Source organism: Lipotes vexillifer, unplaced genomic scaffold (genome assembly GCF_000442215.2).
Source record: "Lipotes vexillifer unplaced genomic scaffold, Lipotes_vexillifer_v1.1 scaffold394, whole genome shotgun sequence".
NCBI lineage: Eukaryota > Metazoa > Chordata > Mammalia > Artiodactyla > Lipotidae > Lipotes > Lipotes vexillifer.
Window position 1 is genome coordinate 56,083 of NW_006791731.1, and position 12,322 is coordinate 68,404.

General features: G+C 48.1%; 1 protein-coding gene across 1 annotated transcript in view; it reads left to right on the forward strand.

The window, feature by feature from the left end:
- ZNF16 (zinc finger protein 16) overlaps window positions 1-12,322 on the forward strand; it is an 82,013-nt gene that overhangs the window by 13,845 nt on the left and 55,846 nt on the right. The window contains exon 10 of the mRNA XM_007464598.1: window positions 3,863-3,868. Within this exon, the coding sequence (XP_007464660.1) occupies window positions 3,863-3,868 (6 nt within the window). The remainder of the gene's footprint in view (window positions 1-3,862; window positions 3,869-12,322) is intronic.

The following is a 12,322-nucleotide window of genomic DNA, read 5'->3' on the forward strand; positions in this document are numbered from 1 at the left end:
CAAAAAAAAAAAAAAAAAAAAAAAAATCCTTCCGACAAAGCTCTCACCTCATTCGACATCAGAGAATCCACAGTGGCGAGCGACCTTACGTGTGTAGTAGATGTGGGAAAACTTACAACCAGAGAATATCTCTTATTAGTCATGAGAAAGTTCACAGACTCCACAGTGGAGAGCAAACCCATCGGCGTGACGGGTGTGGGGAGCTCTTTGGTGCACAGGCAGCGTTCATGCAGCACCAGAATGTTAATAGTGGAGAGTGACTCACTCTGTCTGATACATTCTTCACAGTTTTACAGCAGGAGAGTTCTACTGATAAGAAAGCTCACTTTATGACTTTCCTTTTGGAAATTCAGCTCTTAAGGAATTAAACTATCTCCCAATGTGCTGCTCACTGAAGGCAGGCTGCTGAATTATGTGGTAAATGTTCCAAGGTAACATGCCTTCCCTCAGACCCAGAGGATGGCTCTCTGCTTGAGTGTTTTAAATGAATGCAACTTAAATATACTTTCCAAATCATGTTTTTATAGCACCAGACCTTAGTGTACAGTTAGGTGTTTCATTTGGCCCCTGTCTTTCTTTTCTTTCCTCTTCATCATCTATTTCAGCTTCAGGAAAAGTAACTGGGATCCTTGGACTTTCGAATGTGATGGAACTGGGTTGGGGTTTTCTTATTTGTTTGTTTGTAGGGCCTTTTCAAAATGTTTTTGTTCTATTTTGAGGGATATGATACCTTTAACTTCAAAGGGGTTGTCCCTTTTCAGCATCCGGTAATCCACAGAGGTGAGAAGTCATATGAGTATAAGTAGAGTTTGTTAAGAAATGAGGTGAGGCTTGTGTGTAGATTCAAACTGTTGAGATGGTGCTAGGAAGTCAGGTGACTCATGTAAACTGGGGTTTCCTACAGGGTAATTTGAATACAAAAAACCCCGTGAATTGGAGGGGTGGAATAGGCATAAAGTAGACACAGGCTGGCGTGGGACCTGGGACACAGCTTACAGATTCTGTTGGTATATTCTAGATCCACTTCTGAGGGAGAGGAGGTGAGTGGTTGGAGCTGTTCCCTTTCACTGGGCGGCCTCGTACCGAGCAGACTCTGGTGAGGAGGGCAGGTCCTCCTGCTGCCAGAGGACAGGACTCCAGGTGAGACAGGGACATGGCATTAAGCACCTTTTCATGGGTAGGTTATTGTGCAGGCTGTCAGCCTTGGACCCCTGTCTGCATGCTGTAAACATGCTCTTGTCCCTCCCAGGAGCTGTATTAGTCAGTGGTGTCTCAGTGCCCGTGGTCCTCCCACCTGATGCTTGAGGTGATGCTAAACATCCTGGGAGCTGATTTCCTGAGCACAGTCTTCAGAGTGGCTGCCCCTGGTTCATCACGTGTGGTTCACTCCAGTGTCCTCAGAACCACATTCTCCAGAAGTTTCTATGGCACTTCCTTCTGTTTTTGTGGAGGAAAGATTAGCATCAAAATGGGCTGAAAAAGGGTTATAAATATGAGAGATTCAGCAGAAGGAGTCTGTGAGAGACAGTTCTAGAAACAAATCTGGCAATTGAAAGTGGCTGTTGAGAGTCTGATGAGAAGCTGGTACCGTGTGTGAACCCTTGAGAAGGGGCTAACAGGATCTGGCACGAGCTGTAGTGGGATGGCACTTTATGAATAAGGCAGGGTAAGAATGGAGTGAAAGAGGAGCAGTGAATTGCTTAATAGCTGGACATTCTATTCCTTTATAGTATCCTTTTCAATAATAAGTTTATTCCTATTTTCCTGCTTTATTAAAGAAACTTTCTCTTAGAAGTTAACTGACCTTTTTTCCTTATGTTGACTTGACCTATGGCTCAGGCCTTATTTTCCAGGCTCTTGTCTATATAGCAGTAGTATTGGTCTTTACTCGTTTTAGAATTTTGAGGAACTGATTGAAAATTCTGCCTCTTAATGATACTTCTCCTAAGCACACTTCACCACAAATAGCTTTGACATTTTTTAAAACTGGAATTAATACACTGTGATAATAATGGTTATCATGTGCTAAACAAAAATTCTGACTGAGTCAACAAACCTTTACCTTTTTACCTTAGTATGTGCAAGGCACTGTGATGAATGCTTCTCCTGGGTTTTCTCATTTAATCCTCACATCACCTCAGTGAAGTAGGTACTTTTATTAGCCCTGTTTCACAATGAGACTGAGGCACAGAGAGGCTGCTCGGGGGCGGCTCTGGTACCACATGGCTCTGCCGCCCACAGTCGTGGATCCCCCACTGGGCGCCTGCCCCAGGCCCACACCCACTGCACCCCCGGCACCCCAGGCAGGGAGCTTGCAGTCCTGAGGCTGACCCATCTAATTCTGGCCCATTGGAGTTGTATGTTTCACCTAATGTGGTTTGGTGGATAGGTCTTGTAGATGTGTCATCAATGAAGGAAAATGGGAAGATGGTCCAAAGCTGGGAGCCTCTGGCTTGTGACTTTACTAATCATTGCCCGATCGTCGTGTTCCAAAAAGAGAGGGCATGTCTGTCTTTTCCTGAGGTGACTGGACGCCTTCATCTCCTGAGCTGTCAGAAGCTCCTCCCGTGGCTCTCCTGGCTTCAGTCTGAGATGGGGCCTTGGAGCTTTTTATCCAGTTACACCTTCTGCTGTAGAGAAAGGACTTCTGGGAGGAAGGAAAAGAAATCCCTGTTCTTGCTCCAAGGATCTCCTTGGCGTCCTTGCAAGAGACACAAGGACTCGGAGGCTGTGGCAGTGTCTTCCTCGCGGCCATACAATTAGAATGCCAAATCGGGAGGAAGTATGTGGGGTTTTTTTCTTTATACATTCATCTTTACATACGGTGGACAGTTAACTTAATTGAGAACCTCAGCTTTTATTCTAATTCTCTGTTTTAGGTTGTGTGGCTAAAACGTCTTTATGAGTAATTCCTGCAGTGAGTTTGGATTATGTTTTAGTTTTCAGTTAAATGTTTTACCCAAATTGTACTGAATTTTATTTACATAGCTAATGTTGTCCATTTCAGCCATAAATATCCCTGTTAGCCAGTCTCACCTAGCTGGGCGATGGCATTAGTATTGGTTGGAGCCAGACTGTCTCCTGACGGTTCGAAGCCTCTCTGTGCTGCATGGTGAGGAGCACAGGGCGCCCATCCACCTGGTGCCGCCTGGCGTCTAAACCCAGCCAATTACCTGCGGTTGAGAAGGGCATTTCGGTTTCCCCAGTTGATGCAAAGAAGCTGTTTCTAAAGGAGTTTTGTGACAGTGCCAGCAGATGTACAACTTTCCAAAATACCCCCTGTGGCCCGGGCTTTCATCACCTGAAAGGTACTAGAAACAGGGAGATGGACAGCGGCCAGGACAGTTTTGACATGCAGGAGGTTGAGCTCTGGTCAGCAGACATCGTACCATCTGTCTAGCACTCATCCCAAAGACGCCCCTATTCCTGCTGCTCTACTTGGTCGGGCTCAATACCCTCACACAGGGAAGAATAAGGATATTTTCAGGTCCCCCTGGAGCCGCTGTTCTGGTGAGGTGACAGGTGTTCTCTCTCACCTACCTGCTGCACAGCAGGTGGGTGAAGTCTCCTGCCTTAGATCTCCATGTATTGGTAGTTCTTGCCACAGGCTGTGTGGGATTATGACTGAAAGGAGCTCAGGGCAGTTAGTACTTGGAGGAAGACATTGTTTACTACTCATTGAACTAGTAGAGCTGGTTGCAGTTTGGATGGTCTCTGCTCCCCATGAAACACTTTTGTAGCCTAACTGGACTTGGGGGCCAGACATTGGCAGCAGGTGGGGTTGGTGTGGGGGTGTTGAGAAGGGCCCCTAGCTTCAAGCTTGTGCGGCAGGAGCTGCCCAAGGACTCAGCCTTCCTGGCAGACAGCCGTCACCATGAGGGTGTGGGTCATGGGGCCCAGCCAGGACCTGTTCCCTGTGTGTCAGGAGTGTCGTATTTGTAAATCCAGAGTTGTTTTGTTAGTTCTGGTGTCTGCCTATTGCCAGAACATGGGATTATTAGGTAAAATTCCCAGAGGCTTCGGGCGGCCTTTGCTGTCAGGAGAAAGGACGCCCCAGACAGTGAGGGCAGGTGCTGAGGGGTCACAGGAGCCCTTCACTTTTCCTGTGTCTGCCTGTATTACGGTATTTCCACTGATGCCTTGGTGTGGTGGACTCCTGAGGATGACGCATGTCCTTGATCTCCACCACTAGCTCTTGAACCACAACTGAAGATGTGAATCATAAGGGGACCAAGATCTGCTCTTTCTGCTGTAAATGATGGTCTGCCCATAAGTCCCTGTTAATGTGTTGTGTGTTCCCCTGCCAATCCTACTGGTTTATCATGTGTAGTTGACATTTCTTCTTTCCCCACCAATTCTAGGTTTTACTTGAGTTTCATGCGTTTATTCACAAGCGTTGAAAGGTAGCGGGTGAATTCCATTATCGCTTATGTTCATGCAAGAGTGGGTGGCAAGTGACTCAAGCTGCTGCCTTGAGTCTGAGGACCTGAGTTTCCAGGCAGTGGGACTGCACTGGGATTTTTTTCATTTTAACGCTGCATATGTGCAGCATCTTCTGTGTATCTGAAGATGGGACCAGAAGAACACTGCAGGATGGAAGTTGGAGGGGTTAGTTGTGGGCACTAGGGCTCCTAGTTGTAAGTAACAGACACCTACTTAAGATAAACTGAGCAAAGAAGGGAGCACCATCTGTCAGGATCCAGGGGCGTCTTATGGGGCCCCAGGTGAGGAAACAGCTGCAGTCAGGAACTGGAAAGGTTTCTGGATTTCCCACCCCTGGAGTGTATCCTGGTTTCCCTGCAGACCTGCCTCCTCAGTTTAGTAGTGCACTGGGCTGAAAAACTGGCTGCCACCACAGTTACTGGGTTCATATCTGCTTCTTCCAAGAGACCTGCCAGAATAAGGCTGGGAACTTAGTATTTTAATTCATATTCTAAGGAGAGGATGCTGTCCAGTCTCTGGCCTGGTGTCCATTCACGTACCCGTAAACCTGTGGGACTCCAATGAATATGGCCATGGGTGCAGAGTTTGGGGAATGGACTCTGGCCCACCTGGGTTGGATGTCAACACCTGACCAGTTGGCTGTGTCCAGAGGGGCAGGATGGCTGCTGGGGCTACTGTATTTTTTGAGTGGACAAGAGCAGATCCTTGAATAGGGCGTGGGGGCATTAGAAGGCCATGTAGGTAGCGACCTAGGAAGGGATAGCTGGAGGACAGGAGGGCCTTGTGAATGGGAAAGGGGCTGGAAAGGAACCTACTGCTCTTAGCAGAACTTATGAGCCCCCAACCAGCACCAGGCTCTATGGGAGAAACAGGCACCAGAATTGGCCTGGCCCGACCTTAGCAACCTGCTCTGGGGACTCAGATAGTCCTAGCAGCATCGGCTTTGGGCTTGGCCACGTCTCCAGGTGTTGGAGCATCGTGCCAAGTGTGGCCTGGTCTGGACAGAGGGTTAGGGTGAGCGCAGGGGGTGGGGGGAGGGGGGTGGGTCTGGGATGGTGCACAAAGATGCTGACACAAGGGCATCTGGACTGAGGTTCCAAGTCCCTAAAATGTGGGCTTGGGGTAGGGGGTGCGCCTCAGGTGCTCCTGAGTCTGTGAGAGCAGTTGTATTCCAGGCCTGACTCCTGGAGACGTTCCTTCAGCAGTGGGCAGAAGTGCTGGCAGATGCCCTGTCCCTAGCATGGGGGCTGCACCACGTGGTCTAGCATCCACCCCTGTGTCCAGCCTCCAGGATTTCCTGCCTCCGCCACCAGCCTCTGCTACAAAACCTGCTAAAGCTTCTCCACTGCTCGAGGTATTCCCACAACCAACCTGTATGAAAAGATGGGCAAAGCTCGTTAGTAATCACAGGACTGCAAAATGATACCACTATGAGATGCCGTATTACACTCACCAGATTAGCAAAAATTAAAAGTTTGATGACGACAAGTGTTGCAAAAAATGTACAGCAACAGTTGCTCTCACACACTGTTGATAGGAATGAAGTTGGAACAACACACTGGGAAATACTCCGGCACTGTTAACAAAGATGCAAATAGCCCACAACCCAATTCCACTCCTACACATACACACAGCAGAGACTTGCATGAAAACCAGGAGATGTGTCCCAAAATGTTCATAGCAGCCGTGTTTGTAATAGCAATACCTGACAACAGTCTAATGTAGGTGGAGAGAAGACAAAAGGTTTTATTCATACATACAATGGAAAACTTTATCAGAATGAATTACCCTCAGCTACCCACCTCAACATTCTTGAGCTGTCACCTTGCAGTGGTGACATTGGTATTCTTGAGCTGTCACCTTGCAGTGGTGACATTGGTATTCTTGAGCTGTCACCTTGCAGTGGTGACATTGGTATTCTTGAGCTGTCACCTTGCAGTGGTGACATTGGTATTCTTGAGCTGTCACCTTGCAGTGGTGACAAGTGGTATTTCCTAAATACACACCAATTTTGATTGCTTCTAGCAACTGAACCCCAGCGTACCCAGGGGATGAGTGCAGTTTGACCTGAGAGGGAATGCCTCATAGCAAAGGATGGCAAGACTTTGTCAGTTTACTATCAACAGAAACCTGGGTAATGTAAATGGGAATAGATTCTAGGGCTGTTAGACTAGAGGAGAGAATGTACTGAATTTGTTACATGGCAGATGGCTAATTCAGGGAGCTATCTCAGCAGTGACTGGCTGATGGAAGTCTGTATGTGGTGTGGCCTGCATTGATGAGGCTGGTATGTCAGATCTGCCTGAATTCACAGTGCAGGACAGTCAGAGGCTCGGGCGATGGGAATGCTGGAGTGGATGCTGTGGGACCTGCCCACCCGCCCCTGCCTGTGTCCTCCAGGAGAGTCTAGAGACACTTCTTTTACCCAGGCTTTGAGAAATGCGTTGGTGAGGGCGGTGCCAGCATCCGTGAAAGACTACAGTGGCTATTTTCTATAGGCTGGGGATGGTGGGAAAAGGGGCTGTCATGAAAATGGTTTCCATGCTCAGTGCGGGTGGTCAAATAGCAGACAGTAGCATGTAACCCTTTCAAAGATAGGGCAGTCATGTCACTGTAACAGGCCCAGGGCCAGAGTAGTAATAGAATTTGACCACATGTTTTGGCCCTGGATAATGGTGATGGTGACTGAAATAAGTAGGCAGCCTACTAAAGGTTTTATCAATACTAGTGAAAAAAACATTAAATCTGGTGAAAAGACACCTGAACCTCATGAAAGAAGAGGAGGCAAGCTTTCCCTTGGGGAAAGACCCTGATACTCTCCCCAAAATTTATACTATGTTTTATTCTCTCCCCCAAAGGGAATGTGGCCATTTGATGGGGTAACTGTACATTAGAGGACAGGAAATACCCACACTTTTCAAGGATGTGAAAGTAAAAATTAGCTCGGACTCAGAAAGAAAAAATCTGGTAAACTGTTCATCAGGCTAGAATAGCAGACACAGATTAAAAAAACCAGCTTCAGAGTTAATAGGAAACTATTTCTCCCAAAGAAATGTGCAGCTGCAAAATGTAACATTCTACCTCTGCTTTCTTGCTCGTGGAAGCAGTTGTATTCCAGGCCTGACTCCTGGAGACGTTCCTTCAGCAGTGGGCAGAAGTGCTGGCAGATGCCCTGTCCCTAGCATGGGGGCTGCACCACGTGGTCTAGCATCCACCCCTGTGTCCAGCCTCCAGGATTTCCTGCCTCCGCCACCAGCCTCTGCTACAAAACCTGCTAAAGCTTCTCCACTGCTCGAGGTATTCCCACAACCAACCTGTATGAAAAGATGGGCAAAGCTCGTTAGTAATCACAGGACTGCAAAATGATACCACTATGAGATGCCGTATTACACTCACCAGATTAGCAAAAATTAAAAGTTTGATGACGACAAGTGTTGCAAAAAATGTACAGCAACAGTTGCTCTCACACACTGTTGATAGGAATGAAGTTGGAACAACACACTGGGAAATACTCCGGCACTGTTAACAAAGATGCAAATAGCCCACAACCCAATTCCACTCCTACACATACACACAGCAGAGACTTGCATGAAAACCAGGAGATGTGTCCCAAAATGTTCATAGCAGCCGTGTTTGTAATAGCAATACCTGACAACAGTCTAATGTAGGTGGAGAGAAGACAAAAGGTTTTATTCATACATACAATGGAAAACTTTATCAGAATGAATTACCCTCAGCTACCCACCTCAACATTCTTGAGCTGTCACCTTGCAGTGGTGACATTGGTATTCTTGAGCTGTCACCTTGCAGTGGTGACATTGGTATTCTTGAGCTGTCACCTTGCAGTGGTGACAAGTGGTATTTCCTAAATACACACCAATTTTGATTGCTTCTAGCAACTGAACCCCAGCGTACCCAGGGGATGAGTGCAGTTTGACCTGAGAGGGAATGCCTCATAGCAAAGGATGGCAAGACTTTGTCAGTTTACTATCAACAGAAACCTGGGTAATGTAAATGGGAATAGATTCTAGGGCTGTTAGACTAGAGGAGAGAATGTACTGAATTTGTTACATGGCAGATGGCTAATTCAGGGAGCTATCTCAGCAGTGACTGGCTGATGGAAGTCTGTATGTGGTGTGGCCTGCATTGATGAGGCTGGTATGTCAGATCTGCCTGAATTCACAGTGCAGGACAGTCAGAGGCTCGGGCGATGGGAATGCTGGAGTGGATGCTGTGGGACCTGCCCACCCGCCCCTGCCTGTGTCCTCCAGGAGAGTCTAGAGACACTTCTTTTACCCAGGCTTTGAGAAATGCGTTGGTGAGGGCGGTGCCAGCATCCGTGAAAGACTACAGTGGCTATTTTCTATAGGCTGGGAATGATGGTAAGAGGGGCTGTCATGAAAATGGTTTCCATGCTCAGTGCGGGTGGTCAAATAGCAGACAGTAGCATGTAACCCTTTCAAAGATAGGGCAGTCATGTCACTGTAACAGGCCCAGGGCCAGAGTAGTAATAGAATTTGACCACATGTTTTGGCCCTGGATAATGGTGATGGTGACTGAAATAAGTAGGCAGCCTACTAAAGGTTTTATCAATACTAGTGAAAAAAACATTAAATCTGGTGAAAAGACACCTGAACCTCATGAAAGAAGAGGAGGCAAGCTTTCCCTTGGGGAAAGACCCTGATACTCTCCCCAAAATTTATACTATGTTTTATTCTCTCCCCCAAAGGGAATGTGGCCATTTGATGGGGTAACTGTACATTAGAGGACAGGAAATACCCACACTTTTCAAGGATGTGAAAGTAAAAATTAGCTCGGACTCAGAAAGAAAAAATCTGGTAAACTGTTCATCAGGCTAGAATAGCAGACACAGATTAAAAAAACCAGCTTCAGAGTTAATAGGAAACTATTTCTCCCAAAGAAATGTGCAGCTGCAAAATGTAACATTCTACCTCTGCTTTCTTGCTCGTGGAGAAACTTTATTCTGTAACATCAGCAAGTGTTGGAAACGACATCAAGAATGAAACACCCCACTCTTGGTGGATCTAAGTCACTGACGCAGAGGAGCAGCCTTGATTTAAAGCTGGAATCAGATAAGGAGTTTTGGACACCACGTTCCACATCTAAATTTTGTGGTTTCCAAGGAAACAGGAGCTTAGGTCCATTTCACAGTCCAGACTTGAGGATGACCCATGATGACTCAGCCCTGCCTTGCCTGCCTAACAAGACACTGCTCCACTTAGATTTCACCTAAACTCCACCCCTCCCCAAGTCCTGTAACAACTCTGTTTTCCTTTCTTTGGTGAGACACTTGCCGTTCGTGTGTTTGTCACCCTCACTGTAATGGATCTATAACCCTGACTTTGTCAGAGTATAAGTGGTCTGAGGTTGATTGGGCTATGGCAGGGGTTACTGGACTCTGGCTCTGAATTGATGTTAATTCAAAATCTTGTTCAGCAGCCAGTGTAGGAGCTTAGGGAGTCAACAGGCAAATGAAGTTTTAGCTCAGGACCATCTCATGGTAGGATCGGAGGGACCCAAAAATCACCCCATGGTATTTACCCAGATCAAGAATACATAGGAGAGGGCTTCCCTGGTGGCGCAGTGCTTGAGAGTCCGCCTGCCGATGCAGGAGACGCGGGTTCGTGCCCCGTTTCGGGAAGATCCCACATGCCGCGGAGCGGCTGGGCCCGTGAGCCGTGGCCGCTGAGCCTGCGCGTCCGGAGCCTGTGCTCTGCAAATGGGAGAGGCCACAACAGTGAGAGGCCCGCATAACGCAAGAAAAAAAAAAAAAAAAAAAAAAAAAAAAAAAAAAAAAAAAAAAAAAAAAAAAAAAAAAAAAAAAAAAAAAGAATACATAGGAGGGGTACACACACTGACCATGTCAGAATCCTCACGTGAGTTCTCTGGCTCACGGAGCGAGGGCTGTTATGATAGGAATATTTGGATTAGACAGGACAGGAGGTGGGTCCAGCTCCCCCCTTGTATACTGGATTACTCTGAGCAAACTAAACTCTCAGACTGTGCTTGTGGGAAAAATGGGGATAAAAATACCAATCTCTGAAGGAGTATTAGGGGATTAGGTAGAACCAAGTTTACAGAGTAACCCGTGTCCTGCTCAGAACACAGCAGGGGCACAGCAAAGCCAGCTCTCTTCCCTGCCACCCTTGTCAGAGCAGCAAGAACTGTAGAAAGAGCATATCTCCTTTGGAGAGGGACAGCCTGGGTAATAATCCTGCCTCCACCTCACTGGCCTGATTTCTCATTTGTAAAAAAGAAGAGGGGGTGGGGGGTGGGGCAACTCGTATTACAGAGAGATTTATGTGTGATAACCCATGGAACGTTGTGGCATCATTTTTTCCCAAAGAGCACTCTCTTGCCTTAACAGAGAACTAGTATCGTTGATTCATGGGTTCATGTAATCACAAACATATATAATTAGTACCTATTGTGAGTATGGTTCTAGATGCTGGGGACAGAGCCATGAATGAAACAAAATCCCTGCCCTCATAGAGCATACATTCTAGCATGGGAGAAAGATGGTGAGCAGATAAATGGACGGTGGTGAATGCTCCAACATTCTGTTTTTCTATGAAGAAAAATAGAGGGGGGAAGGGAGTAGAATAGCTGGGCATGGAACAGAAGAAGTAAGGTATCCTTTCCATCTACTACGGCTGAAGGAACACCTCAGGAAGCTCTCATCTTAGAAGAATACAGCAAGTAGCTGCAGGGCCCGGGTCCCCAAGCCCTGCAGGCTGGGTGCCCTGGGATGGGCACAGTTGTTTTCCCCTCAACGCTGTGGGGCCTGCTTGAGGGTGGGGACTGGTCTTTATTTGCTTCCATATCCTAAGCATTTCATGTAGACCAGTGGTCACTGCGTGTTTCAAACACTGGCCAACCATGGAGAAATCTCAAGTCACTCGTTCCCCACCTCTTACTTCCAAACCCACACCCTTGGGAAGACATTAGGGGATCAGATTTCTGGGTTTGGGGTCACAGGCTTTGATCCAGTGCACCCAGGCTCCAAGGACTGACAGCTCCCCTAGGTCCCGGGAGCTAAGGGAGAACAGGGCAGTGGGAGGGAGTGCAGGCTGCCCAGAACCCACCTCTACAAGATCCTCCCTGAGGCAGCAGACCTACCGGTCTTCCACATGGCGTTTATTGTGAGAAAAACTGGAGAACCAGGCTATGGCAGCCCTGAGACCCAGGAAGCAGCAGAGAATCAATGTGGAAGCTGGGAGCCCCACGGAGCTTCCGTTCAACCCACAAGCTCATTCTCACACATCCAGGTGCTTGGCCCGTAAAGCCCTGGAGGAGGTGGGAGACGGGCCGGAGCCAGGCTGTCTCAGGCGTGCACACGTGTGGGCGGCAAGTGCAGACAGTCTTCTGTGACATCCCGAACCGAAAGAGCCAGAGCCAGTCTAGGGGTGAGGCTGGGTAAGGCCAGCAGGAAGGGCGTGGAGGGCAGTGAGCTGAGGGGAGTCTGCACGAGGGCATGAAGCACGGGCCCCAAGGTCTGAGAGAGACAGTGCATGCACCTGCAGTGAGGCTTTGGGGCGGGCACAGGAGGGCTGCTGGGGAGTGGGAGTCTAGTCCTCAAAATGTGAGGCTGCTTGAAGAGAGCATGGTGTTGGCCACTGGGAACACTTGAGGTCCCAGGTGTAGAATAGGGTGCCCTGGAGAGGAGCAGTGGAGCTGCTGCTGGCACAGTGAGGGATCCAACTCTGCGGTGTTAAAGCAATGAGGGGCCTCAGCAGGATGGAGCCATGGGGAGTGAGCAGTGACCCCCCGGGGTCACATCAAGAAGGCTCCAGAGGGCTTCCCTGGTGGCGCAGTGGTTGAGAGTCCGCCTGCCGATTCAGGGGACGCGGGTTCGTGC